General features: G+C 49.7%; 1 protein-coding gene across 1 annotated transcript; it reads left to right on the top strand.

Annotated features, from left to right (window-relative positions):
- Window positions 1-15,922: 15,922 nt before the first annotated feature.
- Window positions 15,923-22,031, top strand: LOC119970995 (eotaxin-like). Its single transcript, XM_038806119.1, has 3 exons — window positions 15,923-16,259; window positions 21,306-21,414; window positions 21,513-22,031. The coding sequence occupies exons 1-3, from the start codon at window positions 16,178-16,180 to the stop codon at window positions 21,613-21,615; spliced, it is 294 nt and encodes a 97-aa protein (XP_038662047.1). The 5' UTR covers window positions 15,923-16,177; the 3' UTR covers window positions 21,616-22,031.
- The last annotated feature ends 516 nt before the right edge of the window (window positions 22,032-22,547 follow it).

Here is a 22,547-nt window from a genome sequence, read left to right as displayed (position 1 = left end):
GCGGACCAAGCGACCCCATCATGGGCCCCCGATCAGCGACTGCCCCAGGCCTGCGCCGCGCGGCCACCCACCCATTATGCAGCACCAACGTGCCATTTTTATGGGCAGCCCCAACACCCACGGCAGCATTGCCCGGACCGCAACGCGACTTGCAGCAGCTGCGGTCGCAAAGGACACTATGCCGGGTATGCCTGGCGAAGAAAACTCCTACTCCAAACTCTCCCACAGCCCAGAGCAATCGCTTCCCAAATTCACAGGCCCGCAGACCCTGTAATGCTGCAGCGTGTCTTGACTCCACCCCCACCCGACACGTGCGACTCATGGGGGCCGCAATCTTGGCAACCCTCCTCCACGCGTCCGGCCACGGGCGAATCATGGGGGCCACCATTTTGGACGCCATCTTCCTCGCCGCCCGCCACGTGCAATTCACAGGGACGGCCATCTTGGGCTCCATCCTCTTGAACCTCTGAAACTCATCTCGAAGACTACGACCTCAGCGGACAGTCATCACGGGGCCACTCCAGCACAGCTGATCGACCCGCCGACTACTCGCAAATCAGCGCGGTCACGTTGGACCAGTCGCGACCGGAACTCCTCCGGAACTCTATGGTGACCGTTAAAATCAACGGGTACAGGACACCGTGCCACTTCGACTCTGGGAGCACCAAGAGCGTCGTACACCCAGAACTGGTAAGACGCTGTTCGCTCCCTATCTTCCCTGCATGGCAAACTATCTCCCTCGCTTCGGGCTCACACTCTGTTCACATCCAAGGGCGCACCGTCGCGACCCTAACGATTCAGGGCGCCAGCTACTCGAACTTCCAGCTGTACATACTCCCCGAACTCTGCGCCCCACTCTTACTGGGACTCGACTTCCAGTGTAACCGCAAAAGCCTCACACTCAGCTTCGGCGGACCCCTACCTCCACTCACTATCTGCAGTCTAGCGACACTAAAAATCGACCCCCCTCCACTCTTTGCTAACCTCACTCTGGACTGCAAACCCGTAGCCACTCGCCGCAGACTGTATAGCCTGCAGGACAGGGTGTTTATCAGAACCGAGGTCCAGAGGCTCCTACGTGAGGGGGTCATAGAGGCCAGTAACAGTCCCTAGAGGGCTCAGGTGGTGGTCGTCAAGACCGGGGAAAAATTGCGAATGGTAATGGACTATAGCCAAACCATTAACCGGTTCACGCTCCTCGATGCGAACCCCCTTCCCAGGATTGCAGACATGGTGAATCAGATCACCCAGTACCGCATCTTCTCCACGGTGGATCTGAAGTCTGCATACCACCAGCTCCCAATTCGCCCGGAGGACCACCACTACACGGCATTCGAGGCAGATGGCTGCCTCTTCCATTTCCTCCGGGTTCCCTTTGGCGTCATGAATGGAGTCTCAGTGTTCCACCGAGCAATGGACCGAATGGTGGACCAGTACGGGCTGCGGGCCACGTTTCCGTACTTGGATAACGTCACCATCTGCGGCCATGATCAGCAGAACCACAACGCCAACCTCCACCGATTTCTCCAAACTGTCCAGAAACTTAACCTCACGTACAACAAGGAGAAATGCGTTTTCCGCACGACCAGGCTAACCATCCTCGGCTATGTCGTGGAAAACGGAGTCCTGGGCCCCGACCCGGACCGTATGTGCCCCCTCTTACAACTCCCTCTCCCTCATTGTCCCAGGGCCCTCAAGAGGTGCCTGGGATTCTTCTCGTATTATGCCCAGTGGGTCCCTCAGAATGCGGACAAAGCCCGCCCACTATTTAAGGCCACACTCTTTCCTCTGTCAGCTGAGGCTCGCCAGGCCTTCACCTGCATCAAGGAGGACATCGCCAAAGCGGCCATGCAGGTGATGGATGAATCCGTCCCCTTCCAGGTGGAGAGCGATGCCTCAGAGGTAGCTCTTGCAGCCACATTGAATCAGGCAGGGAGACCAGTCGCCTTTTTCTCCCGAACCCTCTCCGCTTCGGAACTTCGACACACCTCGGTCGTAAAAGAAGCACATGCCATCGAGGAAGCCATACGGCACTGGAGGCACTACCTCGCAGGTAGGAAGTTCACCCTCATCAACGACCAAAGATCGGTTGCCTTCATGTTTGACAACTCACAAAGGGGCAAAATTAAAAATGATAAAATCCTGCGGTGGAGGATCGAACTCTCCACCTACAATTATGATATTATGTATCGACCGGGGAAGCTCAACGAGGCTCCAGATGCCCTGTCCCGCGGCACGTGTGCAGCACGCAAGACGACTGCCTGAAAGCTATCCACAATGACCTCTGCCACCCGGGGGTCACCCGGCTCGCCCACTACGTCAAAGCCCGAAATCTGCCTTTCTCCACTGAGGAGGTAAAAGCGATCACCAGGAATTGCCCGATCTGCGTGGAGTGCAAACCGCACTTCTATAGACCAGACAAGGCCCACCTGGTAAAGGCTTCCCGGCCCTTTGAACGCCTGAGTATCGATTTCAAAGGGCCCCTCCCTTCAACTAATCGAAACATGTACTTTCTGAATGTCATTGATGAGTTCTCCCGCTTCCCGTTTGCCATCCCGTGCCCTGATATGACCTCCCACACAGTCATCAGAGCACTGCACAGTGTCTTCACCCTGTTCGGTTTCCCCAGCTACGTACACAGCGACAGGTTTTCGTCCTTTATGAGCGACGAGCTGCGTCAGTACCTCCTCGGCAGGGCCGGCTCAAGGTACCGGCAACTCGGGCAGTCGCCCGGGGCGCCATGTGCTAGGGGGCGCCATCAAGGAGTGCGGGTTCCGCGCATACGCAGTTGGGCAGGTGCCAACCAGCGCATGCTCGGTGGCCGCCCTCCCTCAGGCCGCCCCGCACAAACATGGCGGATGGATCCAGGCTCGCCGGTGGTCACTCCGGCCCCCCCCCACTCGGGCCCCCTCCGGCCCCCCCCCCCTCCGCCCGCCCCCCCCTCCACCCGCCCCCCCCCCCTCCGCCCGCCCCCCCCCTCCGGCCCCCTCCCCGCCCCCCCCCCCCCCCCCCCCCCCCCCGAAGGGCGCCGAAGTTCAGCTTGCCCGGGGCGCCAGCAACCCTAGGGCCGGCACTGCTGCTCGGCAAGGGCATTGCCTCGAGCAGGACTATCAGCTACAACCCCAGGGGGAATGGGCAGGTGGAGAGGGAGAACGCGACGGTCTGGAAGACCGTCCTACTGACCCTCCGGTCCAGGAATCTCCCGACCTCCCATTGGCAGGAGGTCCTCCCCCGACGCGCTTCATGCTATTAGGTCCCTTCTGTGCACTGCCACTAACCAGACCTCTCACGAGCGGTTCCTCCAGAAGCACGTCCGGGCACACAAAACTGAACCACTCGTAGAAAGAGTGCTCTTACTCCACTCGAACCCCCAATACGCTTTCATCGAATACCCTGACGGCCGTCAGGACACTGTTTCCCTCCGGGCTACCGCCGCCGAGGTATCCCTCACACTACACCCCACCCAACGCTCTGTGTCCTGCGCCCCCGCACCTATAGGTTCACCGCCCGTGCTCCGCGCCCCCACGCCTATAGGTTTCCTGCGCTCCCCTTCGCCCGTCGCACCAGTCGGGTACGAAGCTCGGACTGAATCACCCCCGGAGTCCACCATCGTACCCTCGCCAACCACCCCCACCCAGCCACCCGAAGACGCTGCAACCCCGGTGCTCAGCCGATCCCAAAGGACGACTCGGCCGCCGGACCGGCTCAATTTGTAGACCCATCACCCCCGCCGGACTTGATTTCTTTTACAGGGGGTGAATGTGGTGAATTATATACCTAGTAATTCACACTGTGTTGTATTACATGTATTGTGTCCTCGTGGGCTCTGTATACGAGCCGTTGCGCAGCTCTGCCCATAGGGGGAGATGAGGAGTTTGTACTGGCCTCCACCCTTGGCTCCGTCCATGGCTCCGCCCATGGCTCCTCCCACTAACCAGAAGTATAAAGTACTGCAGTCGTAAGCCTGCTCTCAGTTCATCTCATCGCAGGCAGACTCTGTTGTAAGACTATTAAAACCACTGTTCACTTCCAATCACGTTTCTTGTGAATTGATGGTCACATCACCCTCCACTTCAGGGACTCTCTGCCAGTCGCAGCTGCTCTCATCAAAGAGTGGACCCAGACGGACCGGCACTTATCCCGGGTCCAGCACAGGGCCCAACACAGAGCCTTGCCCGACGATCTGTGGCCTTATACGGCGAACATTCCGGAGTTAAACATAGAGGACGGCATTTTATTGTGGGGGTCACGGGGGCTTATCCCGCCATGCGGTCGCGTGCGTTTACTATAAGATCTCCACAATGGATACCCGGGATCCCAAGATAAAGATGCTTGCCTGCCGCTACATTTGGTGGCCCAGGAGAGACTCAGACATCGACAGGTTGGTCCAGCACTGCAGCCCTTGCCAGGAGAACCAGAAGATCCCACCTGTTGCTCTGATGCACCTTGGGAGTGGCCTGGAAATGCATGGTCCCATGTCTAAGTAGACTTCGCCAGCCCATTCCAGGGGGGCGCCGTTCCTCGTTTTGGTCAATGCCCACTCAAAGTGGCTTGAGGTCCACAAGGTGTGGACAAGGGCAGCAGAGTAGCATAGTGGTCATAGTGGTCACTGTCTGTGCGGACTCTGCACGTTCTCCCCATGTCTGCATGTGTTTTCTCCGGGTGCTCCAGTTTAGAACATAGAACATAGAACAGTACAGCACAGAACAGGCCCTTCGGCCCTCAATGTTGTGCCGAGCCATGATCACCCTACTCAAACCCACGTATCCACCCTATACCCGTAACCCAACAACCCCCCCTAACCTTATTTTTATTAGGACACTACGGGCAATTTAGCATGTCCAATCCACCTAACCCGCACATCTTTGGACTGTGGGAGGAAACCGGAGCACCCGGAGGAAACCCACGCACACAGGGGGAGGACGTGCAGACTCCACACAGACAGTGACCCAGCCGGGAATTGAACCTGGGACCCTGGAGCTGTGAAGCATTTATGCTAACCACCATGCTACCCTGCTGCCCCATGGTTTCCTCCCACAGTCCACAGATGTGCAGGTTAGGTGGATTGGCCAAGCTAAATTGCCCCTTAGTGTCCAGAAAACGTTGGGTGGGGTTCCTGAGTTACTGGGTTACGCGGACAGAGTGGAGCCGTGGGCTTCAGTGGGTTGATCTTTCCAAGGGCCGGTGCAGACTTGATGGGCCGAATGGCCTCCTTGTACACTGTAAATTCGATGACCATGACCACTCAGGCGATCATAGACAGGCTGATGCACACATTCAGTACCCACGGGATACCCAGTGTGGGTGGCCAATAATGGCGTGGCTTTCACCAGCAGGGAGTTTGAGTCGCTTGTGACCTCGAACAGAATCTGGCACATGCAGACTGCCCCATATCACCGGCCTCTAGCGGGTGGGCAGAACGGGCAGTCCAAACCTACAAGTGGGCATGAAGAAGCTGACCACTGGATCTTGGGAGACGTGGCTGGTCTGGTTCCTTTTCAGTTACCGAACAACCCCTCATGTCACCACTGGAGTGGCACCAGTGGAGTTGCTGATGGGACATCGGCTCAGGACTCGCCTCAGCCTCATCATCCCAGACATAGGTACATGGATCTGCCAGCAACCGGACCGCTCCGAGACGGACACTGGTTGGCACATGCAGCTGCATGACTTTAAACCGGGCATGCTGTATCTGTTCAGACTTTCGGTGCCACATGGATCCTGGGCGTGGTGCTCAGTGAGACTGGTCCGCTTTCCTATTTAGTCCAGGCACAGGGCCGTGAAGCCAGCTGCCACCTGGACCAGATCTGCCGCCGTACACAGGAGCCTCCGGAGGATGTTCAGGATGCGCCATCCCAGTCCGCCCACGGTCTCTATCGCTACATAGGTCAACCCCTAGAGCACCGGCAAAATCACCGCACCGATCGCTGTCACCTCCACCTTTCAAGTCCCAGGAGGCCGAGATGCCCTAGGTCCCTTGGAGAACTCTGACACTGATTCCCACATGAGTACTGGCCCACCTGATGTAATCGTCCAGCCACCTTCAGCACCGGCACCTTTACCGGCCGTGCCACACTCGCCTCGACGCTCAGCACGAAAACGGCGGTCACCTGTACGATCCATGCGTCCTGGCCCTGTCGACGGCAGACTGTTATCCAATCCCAAGCGAGCGAGAGGGCCTCTGCCTCGGTCTACGGACATGGACGTTTCTCTGGACTTGGGGGGAGGGTGGGGGAAGAGAAAGAGGGGGTTGGCAGGGGGACAGTTGTTACGACCCCCTTGGGGTCCAAGGACCATGCTCAATAAGATTCCCCGCCTTTACCACAGAGTATCAACTCCTTCGGTAATTGGGGGCAGGTGTTCCAGGAACCTCAGTTATAAAAACTACAGCCTGGGTGCAGGTCGGGGAGAGCAGCCCTTCAGGGAGAGGAGTTGTTGCTATTGTAATTATTGTGTATACTGTAATGAACCTTTGTCTATTCCTATCCTACTGGGAGTTCCTACATTTCTATCGTTGGATTCTCCAGAGAGGAACTCAAAAGTTTCAGAGTGAAGCAATGAATTACTCTGTTCTCTCTGAGTTTTACTCTCCCCTGTCTCCTCCATTCCCCTTCAGTGGAGCAGTGGCATTGGTGAGGCTGCATGGTCTGTGAAGGTCTTGGGGTATTTATGTGAAACCCAAGCACTCCAGGATGTGTTTCTGGTTGAAGTGGAGAGAAGCTGTTGTGAACTTCCACAGGTAACCATGGTGCCTGGTGTGGTGATTGTATATCTGTGTAGATGCAATACAACTGAGCAAGCACTAGAGGGAGCACGGGAGAGATATAAATACAGACGAACAGGAAGTCAGGGAACACTTCACAGAACGGGAACTGGTAGCAAGACATAGACAAGCAGCATCAATGTAACTTTAAGTTAAGCACTGAAGAGAGAACGAACATACAATAAAGCATCTACTTCAACTTTAAGACTACGAGCTTTATTAAGACACAAGGAACAACACATGGTACCAAGAGTGGCTTCAGATGCTTACTACGAGATTACACAAGCTGCAGACACTGAAAGACCAAAATGGCAAGGAAAACTCAGACCGGACATTCGACTTGGGAAGACTTCACTAATTTGATGATATTGGTTGGAACCCCACCTCAGCTGAACATAATCGGCAATTTAAGTAATGCCTGGAAAAGATTTAAACAAATGTTCAATTTATATATCATAGCTAATGATTTAGAAGCAGCCTCAGACAAAATGAAAATAGCACTGCTCATCGCAGGACATGAAGCTGGAGAAACATGTAATTGCTTTAAATACTTGAAAGATGAAGACAGCACCAAATTAGAAATAATACTAAAAAAATTTGAAGAGCACTGTATGAAATTTGAACAGTACTGTATGCTCAAAGACCAAACTGCACAGGGACTGAGTGATGCAAAACTCAAACAATCACTATCAGAACAGAAAGGGTTCAGTCTAAAAATCGTGAGTGAAAAGTCCAGATCGAAAGGAAAAAGTAACTTGAACTTTTTAGAAAGAAAAAACGCTGAAATCCACTGTAAAATGGCGTCTGAGCACATTTCACAGTCTCTGGGGAACAAAGGACAAAATCTGCGTCTGCGCATGCGCAGGAAACAAAAGCCGCGCATGCGCAATTAAAATCAGCCGTTTTGCATTCTGCGCATGCGCAAGCCGCACATGCACAGTTAAAAAAGGTTTTGGTCGCGGATCGTTATGCGCATGCGCAAACCGCGCATGCGCAGTGGACACAAAACCACACAGTAAAGGAAGACCGATTTGTGCATGCGCAATCGATTCCTACGCATGACGTCATAAGTGTCATGACATCTGAGGACCACTTAAAAGGGAAATGCCCGAAAATTTAAAACAGGAAACTTAAAGCTGTAAAACCCAATTTTCTTACCTCAAAAGACAGAAAAACGCCTGAACTTACACCAGCAGTTGACAATAACTCTCACAACACCCTGGAACAAACAGTCTGCACCACCCAAAGTGAAGAGAACAAAAACAATTCCAAAACAAAAAAAGATGAAGAAAACGATACCAAATCCGAAACAAAAAAAAGATGATTTGTATCGTCGATACATTGGATGACAGCAATACCCAAGATGAAGATGATGCCACACAGAGAGCACAGAAAGACTCCAGAGAGAGAGCGATGACAGGCTCCACAGAGAGAGTGATGAAAGACTCCACAAAGAGAGTGACGCGAGCCTCCACAGACAGCTCGTTGAAAGACTCCAAAATGGAAGCAAGCAAACACTCCCTAGCGAACAACATGCATGAACAAAACCATGAAGGTCAACCCACTCTATCTGAGCAACCGCAAGCAGACTATGAAAGCCTACCAAGCTCACATAATCAAGAAGAAGACAATGTAAATCTACCCACTGCATGCGAAAACAGTGACAATGTGATCACACTCGACATACAGGGGGTGCAGGTTCACAGCGAGACTGACAGATCTCAGCTCGTCTGTACAGATGCACAGAGTAGGGCCAGTCATGAGTCCAGAGAGACCACGTCAATTGAAATCTTGAAGATTTTGACTCCAGAAGAGGAACACCAAGAGTCCAGAGAGACCACGTCAATAGAAATCGTGAAGATTTTGACTCCAGAAGAGGAGCACCAAGACCAACAAGAAAATGAAATTGTGAAGAACTTGACTCCAGAAGAGGAGCACCAAGAAAGCAAAGAAGAGGAATTAAATCCACCACAAATGACTCCAGAAGAGGAGTACAAAGGAAGCAAAGCAGAGGAATCAAATCCACCACAAATGACTGATGTCACCAGCATCAATGCAACATCAGATCATTCTCACCATTCTCTAGACGAAACGTTCAATGTAACAGATACCACAAAGGACACTGGCACCAATAACTGTGACAATGACTCAAATTATCCACACGGGACACTCATTGAGCACAACAAAAAGAACAAAAACAACAAGAAGCAGAGCAGAAACAAGAACAAAAACAGCAAGAACAAAAGCAACATGAAGCGCAATAAGAACAACAAAAATCGCAAGAAGCACTGCAGAAACAAGAACAACAACAACAAAAACTACAAGCACAACAACAAAAACTACCAGAAGAATAACAAAAACAACAAGAAGCATAACAAAAACAACAAGAACGACAATGAAAACCACAAAGACAGAAACGACAAAAACAGCAACAAGAACGACAACGAAAACAACAAAGACAGAAACAACAACAATGAAACTACGACTTGTACAAAATGGTACAACTCTGCACATGAAGGACAATGCCACAGCACACTGCAAAACAGTGACAAGACTACAAACATGCCATGGGATGACAACGAATCTCACAAACTCACACCTGCTCCAGAACAAGCAAGCACACCAGTTTTCAAGGCAGATGACACACTAAATCGATACCACAAGCACAAAAAGAAGTCCATGTCAGTCAACAACAATGGTTCGACCATTCAAACACCTCGGGATGACATATTGGTTACTTAAAAAAAAAACAAGAACACCGACAACATTCACAATGGAGTTGCAATATCAATATCACCACCAACAACGAAAAATAAAAAACTCAATGAACAAATACATCTAGTTTGGACTCATTAATGTTTTTATTAAGATTGGACTCATAAATATTAATTGGCTTTGTAAAATATCCAATATCATCATCACTTGTATAGATACACATATCATAAGTAATCTAACTGTTTTATACAATTTTCTTTAACAATGTACAGAAAATATGTAAAGAAAAAAGGGGGGATGTGTGATTGTATATCTGTGTAGATGCAATACAACTGAGCAAGCACTAGAGGGAGCACAGGAGAGATATAAATACAGACGAACAGGAAGTCAGGAGACACTTCACAGAACGGAAACTGGTAGCAAGACAAAGACAGGCAGCATCGATGTAACTTCAAGTTAAGCACTGAAGAGAGAACGAACTTACAATAAAGCATCTACTTCAACTTTAAGACTACGAGCTTTATTAAGACACAAGGAACAACACACCTGGGAACCACCTCCCTTTTCCAACAGAAAGTCTTCTATATGCCAGCTCCAAGAGAGCAAGAGCTGTCAGGATATTGAACTATGGGAGCCATCACTAAAAGCATCCATGGACATGAGAGAGTGTGGAGACTGGGGAGAAAGGCTATGTTTCTGAACCCAGTAACTGAGGGTAGTTTAAACACCCCCCTCTCTCTCTCTCTGCCCCCCTCTCTCTCTGTTTATCTCTCTCAATCTGTTCCGCTCTTTCTCTCTGTCTCATTCTATTTCTGTCTCAGTGTCTTTCTCTGTCTCGCAGTCTGTCTCGCAGTTTCTCACTCTGTCTCTCCCTATCTCTCTCTCTGTCAGTCTCTGCCTCTCTCTCTGCTTCTCTCTGTCTCACAGTCTGACTCTATGTCTTTCACTCTGTCTCTCCTTACCTCTCTCTTTGTTGGACTCTGTCTCCTCTCTGCGTCTCTCTGTCTCTCATCGTCTGTCTCTCTCTCTCTGTCTCTCACTATCTCTCTCTGTCTGTCTGTCTCTCTCTGTCTCGCTCTCTCTCTCTCTACCTCTCCCTCTCTCTCTCTCTGACACTCCGCCTTTCTCTCTCTCTCTCTCTCTCTCTGACTCTCTTTCTCTCTTTGCCTCTCTCTCTCTCTATTGCTCTCTCTCTCTCTCTCTCTATTGCTCTCTCTCTCTCTGTCGCTCTTTCTCTCTCTCACTCTCTCACTCTCCCTCTATCTTTGTCTCTCAGTCTCTCTCTCCACCAGAGGCTGTAACTCTATACAGAATGACCTGGAGTCTTCCCCATTCATCACTGTTCAACACCAGAAATGTTAAACCCCTGGGGAAGTTTCTGTCAGAGAAACAGAGAGATTTTGTCTAATTTCTGAGACCATGAAATTCACTGTGTCCATATTTAATGTTCATCTGATTCACTGAATCACTGACACAATCTCCAGGCAAACAGTTACTCAGAAATACTGAACTGGACAAGAAAATGGAAAGTGGTGCATATCAGCCGCAGCAGATTTCACTTCCCCAGCAGGCTCACAGATTGGCCAGCTGGTTACAGTGAGGCTGAGTGTGTTGGGCTACAGGAAGGTATAGACGGGATGGTCAAATGGGCAGAAAAGTGGCAGATGGGAGAAAAGTGTGAGGCGATACACTTTGGAAGGAGTAATTTGACAAGGAAGTGTTCAATGAATGACATAACACTGGGAAGTTCTGAGGAACAAAGGGACGTCAGCGTGTTTGTCCATAGATCTCTGAAGGCAGAAAGCCCAGTTAATAGGGTGGTGAAAAAGCCCTATGGGACACTTGCCTTTATCAATCGGGGCATAGATTACAAAGGCAGTGAGGTCATGATGGAGCTGTATAGAACTTTTGTGAGGTCACAGCTGGAGCGCTGTGTACAGTTCTGGGCGCCACATTATAGGAAGGATGTGATTGTACCGGAGGGGGAGCAGAGAGGATTCACCGGAATGTTGCCTGGGGTGCAACATTTAAGTTATGAAGAGAGGATGAATAGGCTTGGGGTGTTTTGGGAAGATGGAGTGGTGACCTGACCGGGGTGCACAAGATTATGAGGGGCACGGGCAGGGTGGCTAGCGAGCAGCTGTTCCCTTTAGTTGAAGGTCAGAGACAAGGGGACACAATTCAAAGTGAGTCGCAGGAGGTTTAGGGGGCATTTGAGGAAAAACCTTTTTACCCAGAGGGTGGTGATGGTCTGGAACGCACTGTCAGGGAGGGTGGGAGAGAAAGGTTGCCTCACATCCCTTAATAGTTATTGGATGAGTACTTGACACATCTTAACATTCAAGGCTATGGGTCAAGTGCTGGCAAGTGGGGTTAGGTAGGCAGGTCAAGTGTTTTTCATGAGATCCATTCACACTGAGAATCCATTCACACTGGGAATCCATTCACACTGAGGATCCATTCACACTGAGAATCCATTCACACTGGGAATCCATTCACACTGAGGATCCATTCACACTGAGGATCCATTCACACTGAGGATCCATTCACACTGAGAATCCATTCACACTGAGGATCATTCACACTGAGAATCCATTCACACTGAAGATCCATTCACACTGAGGATCCATTCACACTGAGAATCCATTCACACTGAGAATCCATTCACACTGAGAATCCATTCACACTGAGAATCCATTCACACTGAGGATCCATTCACACTGAGAATCCATTCACACTGAGAATCCATTCACACTGAGGATCCATTCACACTGAGGATCTATTAACACTGAGAATCCATTCACACTGAGAATCCATTCACACTGAGGATCCATTCACGCTGAGGATCCATTCACACTGAGAATCCATTCACACTGAGTATCCATTCACACTGAGAATCCATTCACACTGAGGATCCATTCACACTGAGGATCCATTCACACTGAGAATCCATTCACACTGAGAATCCATTCACACTGAGAATCCATTCAACTGAGAATCCATTCACACTGAGAATCCATTCACACTGAGAATCCATTCGACTGAGAATCCATTCACACTGAGAATCCATTCACACTGAGAATCCATTCACGCTGAGGATCCATTCACACTGAGGATCCATTCACACTGAGAATCCATTCACACTGAGAATCCATTCGACTGAGAATCCATTCACACTGAGAATCCATTCACACTGAGAATCCATTCACACTGAGAATCCATTCACACTGAGAATCCATTCACACTGAGAACCCATTCACACTGAGGATCCATTCACACTGAGAATCCATTCACACTGAGAATCCATTCACGCTGAGAATCCATTCACGCTGAGGATCCATTCACACTGAGAATCCATTCACACTGAGAATCCATTCACACTGAGAATCCATTCACACTGAGGATCCATTCACACTGAGAATCCATTCACACTGAGAATCCATTCACACTGAGGATCCATTCACACTGAGGATCATTCACACTGAGGATCTATTCACACTGAGGATCCATTCACACTGAGGATCCATTCACACTGAGGATCCATTCACACTGAGAATCCATTCACACTGAGGATCCATTCACACTGAGGATCTATTCACACTGAGAATCCATTCACACTGAGGATCCATTCACATTGAGGATCCATTCACACTGAGGATCCATTCACACTGAGGATCCATTCACACTGAGGATCCATTCACACTGAGAATCCATTCACACTGAGAATCCATTCACACTGAGAATCCATTCACACTGAGAATCCAGTCACACTGAGAATCCATTCACACTGAGGATCCATTCACGCTGTGGATCCATTCACACTGAGAATCCATTCATAAGAACATAAGAACTAGGAGCAGGAGTTGGCCATTTTCCCCCTCGAGTCTGTTCCGCCATTCAATGAGATCATGGCTGATTTTTGTGGACTTTAGTTAATGGGATTCCTACCTCCCCTCCCCTGACTGTCTCCACCACTGTCACCCCAGGGATCCAATGGGGCCTTGAGATGGAATGGCCAGCTCGCATGCAAGATCACCCTGGTGGATGGTGGAAAGTGCCACTGTGGGTAGGAAGCAGATGTCGTAAAACAATGCGGAGCACCAGAGATCATTGTAGAGCATATTTACATCATCCTCCAACACATGAACCAGACTCTGTTACTGCCAACCCAGGGCCTGCACCCCGCAGTGCGGCAGGTATGTTGGTAGGGGGTTGCAGGTGGGGAGGGTTTCCGGGGGAGGGGCGGTTGGGGGAGGGGTGGGGGGTGGGATGTGTTCTCCATGCCCTTGGCCAGTCCCCTCCCCACCTACTTGATGAATCTGGAGGTGTCAGAGAACCCCATGCGCATTGGCCCTGGTGCACAGGTCATGCACATATCAGCTGTACGTTCATCGAGTGGAACCCCCTTGAGTTTGTGTAGAGCGGCCTGTCATTTGCAGGTGCTCGTAGGGGCACATTCATCCTGTCGGTCACCCCCTGAACCTGGGCATGTCGACGATGGCGACAAGCTCAACATCTCGGGCATCCTGGTGGGCCCGATCCACATTGAAATGGATGTATTGAGCCGACTGGACATACAGGGCCTCCATGCTCTGGAAGATATATTGCACTGTCTCCATGCTCAGCCGAAGATTTCAATGGCATGCCCAGTACGGCAGGTTCTCGAATGACAGGTGCTGCCAGACACTTGAAGCCTCATGCACCTCTTCCTTCTCGGCCTGTTGGATGGCCCGATCGCCATCGTACAGCGACAAGGCACCCCCAAGGGCTGCAGCGACCAGCAAGAAGGCCACATCACTGGTTGAATTCCAATATCCATTGTCTACAGGGGTTGAAAAGCCAACATGTTCGCACAATGTGTACACTTGTGCCCAACCGGTCCAACGGGTTACATGGTGGCTCCAGTTCACACTGTGGGATCCATCCCTGCATGTCCCCTTCCCCATCTCCGCATCCCTTGCCCTGTCGTTGCCTGGCACCGAGGGGGCCTCTGGCTCTGATGCACCACGCTGCTGACAGGGGTATCATTGGCAGGCACTGCCCTTTCCAGCAGTACGCTCCACGGCCCCCCACCGTGAAGGGGCTAGAGTAGAGTTGCCCTAGAGTGGGCCACGTAATACCACACAAGAGGCTGATGGCCGGGTGGGGGGGCGGTAGGATGGAAAGTGGGGTGTGGGTGATGGGGTGGGTCACCCATACGGCCGGTATCACTCTGCAGAACCAGGGGCCAAGGCGCAGCAAGATGGCTGCCTTGCAGGGTGTAACAATGGTGGTCCGCGCCTGGACATCACTCCAGTCCCATGTGGGGTCACTCAGCCACACCGCCCGCTACCCCGTCACTCCTTCCTCCCCCCAGCCTGCACAGAGGCCCCCCACCCCAGCCAGCTAAGCCAGTGTCCGGCTCAGCAACCCACAGTCCCGGCTCTGTGTATCCTACCTCCACTGTCGCCCTCTTCAGCCACGATGCCAGTTTCACAGCTTGTAAAAGCACAATTGAACTGCTCTGTCACAAACTCGTACCCTTGGAGGAGGAGAGATGTGGAGACCATGTCGGGCCTGCTAATGATCTGCAAACAGTATTTACTGTACGTGTGTTCTGGAACGCATTGGCGCCTCTGTTGAGGCACCGGAGAATTGCGATTTGGGGTCAAATCAATGCCAGCGCTAATTTGGCGTCGGAACCGACTCTCTGCCCAACCTCTTTTGCCAATTCTGGCGCCAGCCAACGGAAAATCCCGCCACTGTCTGCCCTGAGAACAGAAGTGGCTGTAATAAATCTGAATGTCTTTATTTGGGCGAAGAGAAGGGCAGCACTACCTGGTGACCTGGGAATTATTTATCCCTCAATGAACATCATTAATGATTATCAAGCTGCTATTACATTGCTGGCAGTGGAATCTTGCTGTGTACAAACCTCCTGCTGTCTTTCCAACATTAAAACAAATCTTTTATTGTCACAAGTAGGCTTATATTAACACTGCAATGAAGTTACTGTGAAAAGCCCCTAGTCGCCACATTCCGGCACCAGTCCAGGGTGCACAGAGGGAGAATTCAAAATTCTCAGCTGGTATGGGAATTGAAGCTGCGCTGCCGGCCTTTTCTGCATTACAAACCAGCTGTCTAGCCCACTGAGCTAAACCATTATAACAGTGACTACACGTCAGGAGTGTGTCAGTGACTGTGAACCATTTTGACACATTCTGAGGTAATGAAAGGCGTTATGGAAATGCAGCCTTTCCATATTTTACACACACACTGATATGTTTTGATGTGAAACTCACTGCCTGTTCAGAGCTGTGTCCCACAGGGTGCTCAGAGTGGAATGGCTCAATCAGGAAGCTCAATACTTCTCATTGGCTATCTCCTTGCCACAGATGGGGAAGTGATGAGATTGTCTGAGGGAAACGAGCTGGCAGTTTACTCAGAATCACTGACCAAGGAAGTTCGAGGCGTTCCATCCTAATTAACCCAAGAACTCACATTCACAGAATAACATGGAGTTCCCATTTCAGGGAATGTCAGAATGGGGGAACAATTACACCGGGGAACTTTCATTGCTGGAGAATGGGCAAAGTTCCAGGGGGACCCCGTGTTGCAGACTCTGCAGTTTGACACAATATAAACCGTGAGGTGATACCTGACTCCTCAGTCCACACTCACTCTTCAACACTCAACGCTTCCAAGTTGGCAAAGGACAAGATGAAGACAGCACTCTGTGTGGTTGCTGCTGTTTTGGGAACACTGGTGATCTGCTTGATCCAGGATGTTGCTGCTTCACCGGGTAAGAGAGAGAGACTTCCTTATTGGCAATGTTCTCCGAGAATGTTAGAACGGACAAAACTGTTACAAACACGTTAGAAACTCACTGCTCAATTCATCAACTGCTTGTGTTATTGATTAGTGTCCAATGTCATTATTCCTCCTCACTCTGTCCAGAGGAAGCAGCAGACAGTTAAATTACTGAGTCCTAACCTCTGATTTATAAAGATTATCTTTGATACTCATTGTCTCTATGAATCCATTTGCTTTTTAACTGCGAGATTAACCTGTGTGTGTAAACCCACAGTTCTCTCTGTTCCTGCTCCCAAAGTCACCTTTCATATTGGATATCTCGGAATGGGAAAGTAAATTTCAATCTCAAACAGCCTAAGGAGCAGATTTTGGGAGCAGGAATTCAAAAGCTTCATATTTATGGTGCCTTTTCACTAACTTCATTTGAAGCCTACTTGTGACAATAAGCGATTTTCATTCATTGGGAAATAAGAGTCTAAATGCAGTTCAGGAACAAATGGATCCAGTGATAGAGAGAGAGGAATCAGTGAAGGTGATGAGACAGGACATGAAAGTCATTGGAAAGATCAAACACAGACCTGGAGATTATTCCTGCAGGAGAGAACGGAAAACCAGGGAAGTGATGTTGATGTTCTATAGAAACCTGGATCGTTCACACTTAGAACATAGAACATAGAACACTACAGCGCAGTACGGGCCCTTCGGCCCTCGATGTTGCGCCGACCTGTGAAACCATCTGAAGCCTATCTGACCTACACTATTTCATTTTCATCCATATGTCTATCCAGTGACCACTTAAATGCCCTTAAAGTTGGCGAGTCTACTACTGTTGCAGGCAGGGCGTTCCACACCCCTACTACTCTCTGAGTAAAGAAACTGCCTCTGATAACTGTCCTATATCTATCACCCCTCAATTTAAAGCTACGTCCCCTCGTGTTGGTCATCACCATCCGAGGAAAAAGACTCTCACTGTCCACCCTAACTAACCCTCTGACTATCTTATATGTCTCTATTAAGTCACCTCTCAGCCTTCTCCTCTCTAACGAAAACAACCTCAATTCCCTGAGCCTTTTCTCGTAAGACCTTCCCTCCATACCAGGCAACATCCTAGTAAATCTCCAATGAACCCTTTCCAAAGCTTCCACATCCTTCCTATAATGTGGTGACCAGAACTGCACGCAGTACTCCAGGTGCGGCCGCACCAGAGTTATGTACAGCTGCAGCATGACCTTGTGGTTCCGAAACTCAATCCCCCTGCTTATAAAGGCTAGCACACCATATGCCTTCTTAACAGCCCTATTAACCTGGGTGGCAACTTTCAGGGATTTATGTACCTGGATGCCGAGATCTCTCATCTACACTACCAAGAATCTTGCCATTAGCCCAGTACTCTGCATTCCTGTTACTTCTTCCAAAGTGAACCACCTCACACTTTTCCGCATTAAACTCCATCTGCCACCTCTCAGCCCAGCTCTGCAGCTTATCTATGTCCCTCTGTATCCTATAACATCCTTCAGCACTATCCACAACTCCACCGACCTTCGTGTCATCTGCAAATTTACTAACCCATCCTTCTACACCCTCTTCCAGGTCATTTATAAAAATGACAAACAGCAGTGGCCCCAAAACAGATCCTTGCAGTACACCACTAGTAACTGAACTCCAGGATGAACATTTGCCATCAACCACCACCCTCTGTCTTCTTTCAGCTAGCCAATTACTGATCCAAACCGCGAAATCACCTCCAATTCCATACTTCCTTATTTACTGCAATAGCCTACCATGGGGAACCTTATCAAACGCCTTACTGAAATCCATATACACCACATCAACAGCTTTACCCTGATCCACCTGTTTGGTCACCTTCTCAAAAAACTCAATAAGGTTTGTGAGGCATGACCTACCCTTCACAAAACCATGTTGACTATCGCTAATCAACTTGTTCTTTTCAAGATGATTATAAACCCTATCTCTTATAACCTTTTCCAACATTTTACCCACAACCGAAGTAAGGCTCACAGGTCTATAATTACCAGGGTTGTCTCTACTCCCCTTCTTGAACAAGGGGACAACATTTGCTATCCTCCAGTCTTCCGGCACTATTCCTGTCGACAAAGACGACATAAAGATCAAGGACAAAGGCTCTGCAATCTCCTCCCTGGCTTCCCAGAGAATCCTAGGATAAATCCCATCTGGCCCGGGGGACTTATCTATTTTGACATTTTCCAAAATTGCTAACACCTCCTCCTTTTGAACCTCAATTCCATCTAGCCTGGTCGACTGAACCTGAGTGTTCTCCTCGACAACATTGTCTTTCTCCAGTGTAAACACTGACGAAAAATATCCATTTAACGCTTCCCCTATCTCCTCTGATTCTACACACAACTTTCCACTACTGTCCTTGATTGGCCCTAATCTTACTCTAGTCATTCTTTTGTTCCTGATATACCTATAGAAAGCCTTAGGGTTTTCCTTGATCCTATCCGCCAACGACTTTTCGTGTCCTCTCCTCGCTCTTCTTAACTCTCCCTTTAGGTCCTTCCTGGCTAACTTGTAACTCTCAAGTGCCCTAACTGAGCCTTCATATCTCATCCTAACATAAGCCTTCTTCTTCCTCTTGACAAGTGCTTCAACTTCCTTAGTAAACCACGGTTCCCTTGCTCGACAACTTCCTCCCTGCCTGACAGGCAGTAGCTGTTCCTTGAAAAAGCTCCACATTTCGATTGTACCCATCCCCTGCAGTTTCCTTCCCCATCCCATACATCCTAAATCTTGCCGAATAGCATCATAATTGCCTTTCCCCCAGCTATAATTCTTGCCTTGCGGTATATACCTATCCCTGCCCATTGCTAAAGTAAACATAACCGAGTTGTGATCACTATCGCCAAAGTGCTCACCTACATCTAAATCTAACACCTGGCCGGGTTCATTACCCAGTACCAAATCCAATGTGGCCTCGCCCCTTGTTGGCCTGTCTACATACTGTGTCAGAAAACCCTCCTGCACACACTGCACAAAAACTGACCCATCTATAGTACTCGAACTATAGTATTTCCAGTCAATATTTGGAAAGTTAAAGTCCCCCATAACAACTACCCTGTTACTCTCGCTCCTGTCGAGAATCATCTTTGCAATCCTTTCCTCTACATCTCTGGAACTATTCGGAGGTCTATAGACAACTCCCAACAGGGTGACCTCTCCTCTACTGTTCCTAACCTCGGCCCATACTACCTCAGTAGACGAGTCCTCAAGCGTCCTTTCTACCGCCGTAATACTTTCCTTGATTAACAATGCCACACACCCCCCTCTTTTACCATCTTCTCTGTTCTTACAGAAACATCTAAATCCTGGAACCTGCAACAACCATTCCTGTCCCTGCTCTACCCATGTCTCCGAAATCGCCACAACATCGAGATCCCAGGTACCAACCCATGCTGCAAGCTCACCCACCTTATTCCGGATGCTCCTGGCGTTGAAGTAGACACACTTCAAACCAGCGTCCTGCTTGCCGGTGCCCTCTTTCGAACTTTTAACCCTATCCCTGACCTCACTACTCTCAACATCCTGTACACTTTGACTACAATTTAGGTTCCCATCCCCCTGCTGAATTAGTTTAAACCCCCCCGAAGAGCACTAGCAAATCTCCCCCCCAGGATATTGGTACCCCTCTGGTTCAGGTGAAGACCATCCTGTTTGTAGAGGTCCCACCTACCCCAGAATGAGCCCCAATTATCCAGGAAACCAAAACCCTCCCTCCTGCACCATCCCTGTAGCCACGTGTTCAACTCCTCTCTCTCCTTATTTCTCACTTCACTAGCACGTGGCACGGGTAACAACCCAGAGATAACAACTCTGTTTGTTCTAGCTCTCAGCTTCCACCCTAGTGGAATTTCTGTCTCAAATCCCCATCTCTCTTCCTACCTATGTCGTTGGTACCTATGTGGACCACGACTTGGGGCTGCTCCCCCTCCCCCTTAAGGATCCCAAAAACACGATCAGAGGCATCACAAACCCTGGAACCTGGGAGGCAACACACCAACCGTGAGTCCCTTTCGCTCCCACAGAACCTCCTGTCTGTTCCTCTAACTATGGAGTCCCCAATGACAAGTGCTCTGTTCCTCTTCTCCCTTCCCTTCTGAGCAACAGGGACAGACTCTGTGCCAGAGACCTGTGCCCTATTGCTTACCCCTGGTAGGTCGTCCCCCGCAACAGTATCCAAAACGGTATACTTGTTATAGAGGGGAACGACCACAGGGGATCCCTGCACTGCCTGCCGGTTCACTCTCCCTCCCCTGACGGTAACCCATCCAACTTCTTCTTTTACCTGAGGTGTGACTACCTCCCTATAACTCCTCTCAATAACCTCCTCTGCCTCCCGAATGATCCGAAGTTCATCCAGCTCCAGCTCCAGGTCCCTAACGCGGCTCTCGAGGAGCTGGAGTTGGGTGCACTTCCCGCAGATGTAGTCAGAAGGGCCACTAGAGGTGACCCTTTCCTCCCACATTCTGCAGGAGGAACATTCAACTGCCCTAACCTCCATTCCCACTAAACTAACTTCCCAACTACTGAAAAATAAAAATAAAAAACTTGTTAGATTAGCAATCCAATGGACAGAACTTTTTTTTTTGGTTAGAGGAGGAGGATGGGTGGGAGACACTACGTAAGTAGTGTTTCGGGTAAAGCTGTCACTTGGAGCACTGGGCATCATTTTGATCACATTGTTAGTAAAATCATGTTGTGGTACTGGCGAGAAATCAAAATGATTTTAAATTATGATCCCAGATGTGGGAGAAAATATTAATCAGGAAAAATTGAACAGACTGTGTATTTTCGCTATAAAAGAGAAATCTGGGAGGTGTCTGTGAGAAGAGGTTGATAAACACCAGTATAGACCAGATGGGCCGAATGGCCTGTTTCTGTTATATGGACATGGTGTATTTTTATGGAATCACATGACGGATAATGTTATTATTGTGAGAATCTGCTGTGATCCCCGTTTGATATATAATGTGTCCATTTCTCTATCTCATTCCAGCTGGCACTGTAACATTAGAATGCTGTGAACATTTTAAACCCACTCCCATAATTCATAAAAGGCTGGTGAGCTACAAGGAAACAATTGGCTGCTCCACTCCCGCCGTTGTGTAAGTGTTTCAAGATGTTTTGATGGCAGTGTGTTTAAAGGAAAGATTTGGAGCTGTTGCTTGTGACTCTCTGAACTAATTTCATCCTATTTTTACAGTTTTACAAACAGACGGAATAAAAAGATTTGTGCTAAAGCGAGTGAGAAATGGGTTCAAGCTGCTGTTAGATTTCTGAACAATGAAGAGAGAAGAAGACATTGAAATCACAACATTTTAAAACCATTTCAAATACAGAGACTGTTGAAGTGACGCAATATCCTACTGGGTCACAGGCAGAATGTAGAAGGTGTTTCGGGACTGCGTCCAAATGCTAATTCTGTGATCATTTGTAAATTTAAGTACCAAAGATTCTCCATGGCCCTAACTATTCCCCTGGAAACCACCACAATCGGCAAAAATGACAGAAACAAGATGGCGTCACTGTGTAAATGTGGCTCCCAGCCAATGAAAATCCGGTGGGTGGACAATACACCATCGATTCAACAGCGGCATAGACAATCAATCTCCACATTTCACTGGGGCTTGTCCCTCAGACCCCGACTGCCCTTGGCCATGGCGCAGATTGACGGAATTACAACCACAAATCTCATCACCGGGAAGCAATGAGGGGCCGGAGATAGGAGAAAGTGGTGGGGGTAACACTGGGAGGGGGGTGGTGTGGTGGTGAGGGAGCCACTGGGAGGATGTGGTGGAGTATCAGACACTGGGAGAGGGGATGGGGAGACACTGGGAGGAGGTGGTGGAGTATCAGACATTGGGAGAGGGGGTGAGGGAGACACTGGGAGGAGGTGGTGGAGTATCAGACACTGGGAGAGGGGGTGAGGGAGACACTGGAAGAGGGGATGGGGAGACACTGGGAGGAGGTGGTGGAGTATCAGACACTGGGAGAGGGGGTGAGGGAGACACTGGGAGAGGGGATGGGGAGACACTGGGAGGAGGTGGTGGAGTATCAGACACTGGGAGAGGGGATGGGGAGACACTGGGAGGAGGTGGTGGAGTATCAGACACTGGGAGAGGGGGTGAGGGAGACACTGGGAGGAGGTGGTGGAGTATCAGACACTGGGAGAGGGGGTGAGGGAGACACTGGAAGAGGGGATGGGGAGACACTGGGAGGAGGTGGTGGAGTATCAGAC

This window comes from Scyliorhinus canicula, chromosome 9, assembly GCF_902713615.1.
Source record: "Scyliorhinus canicula chromosome 9, sScyCan1.1, whole genome shotgun sequence".
In the NCBI taxonomy this organism is placed as follows: Eukaryota; Metazoa; Chordata; class Chondrichthyes; order Carcharhiniformes; family Scyliorhinidae; genus Scyliorhinus; species Scyliorhinus canicula.
Note: the sequence above shows the minus strand (reverse complement) of the source record. Positions and strands in the feature narration are given on the sequence as shown.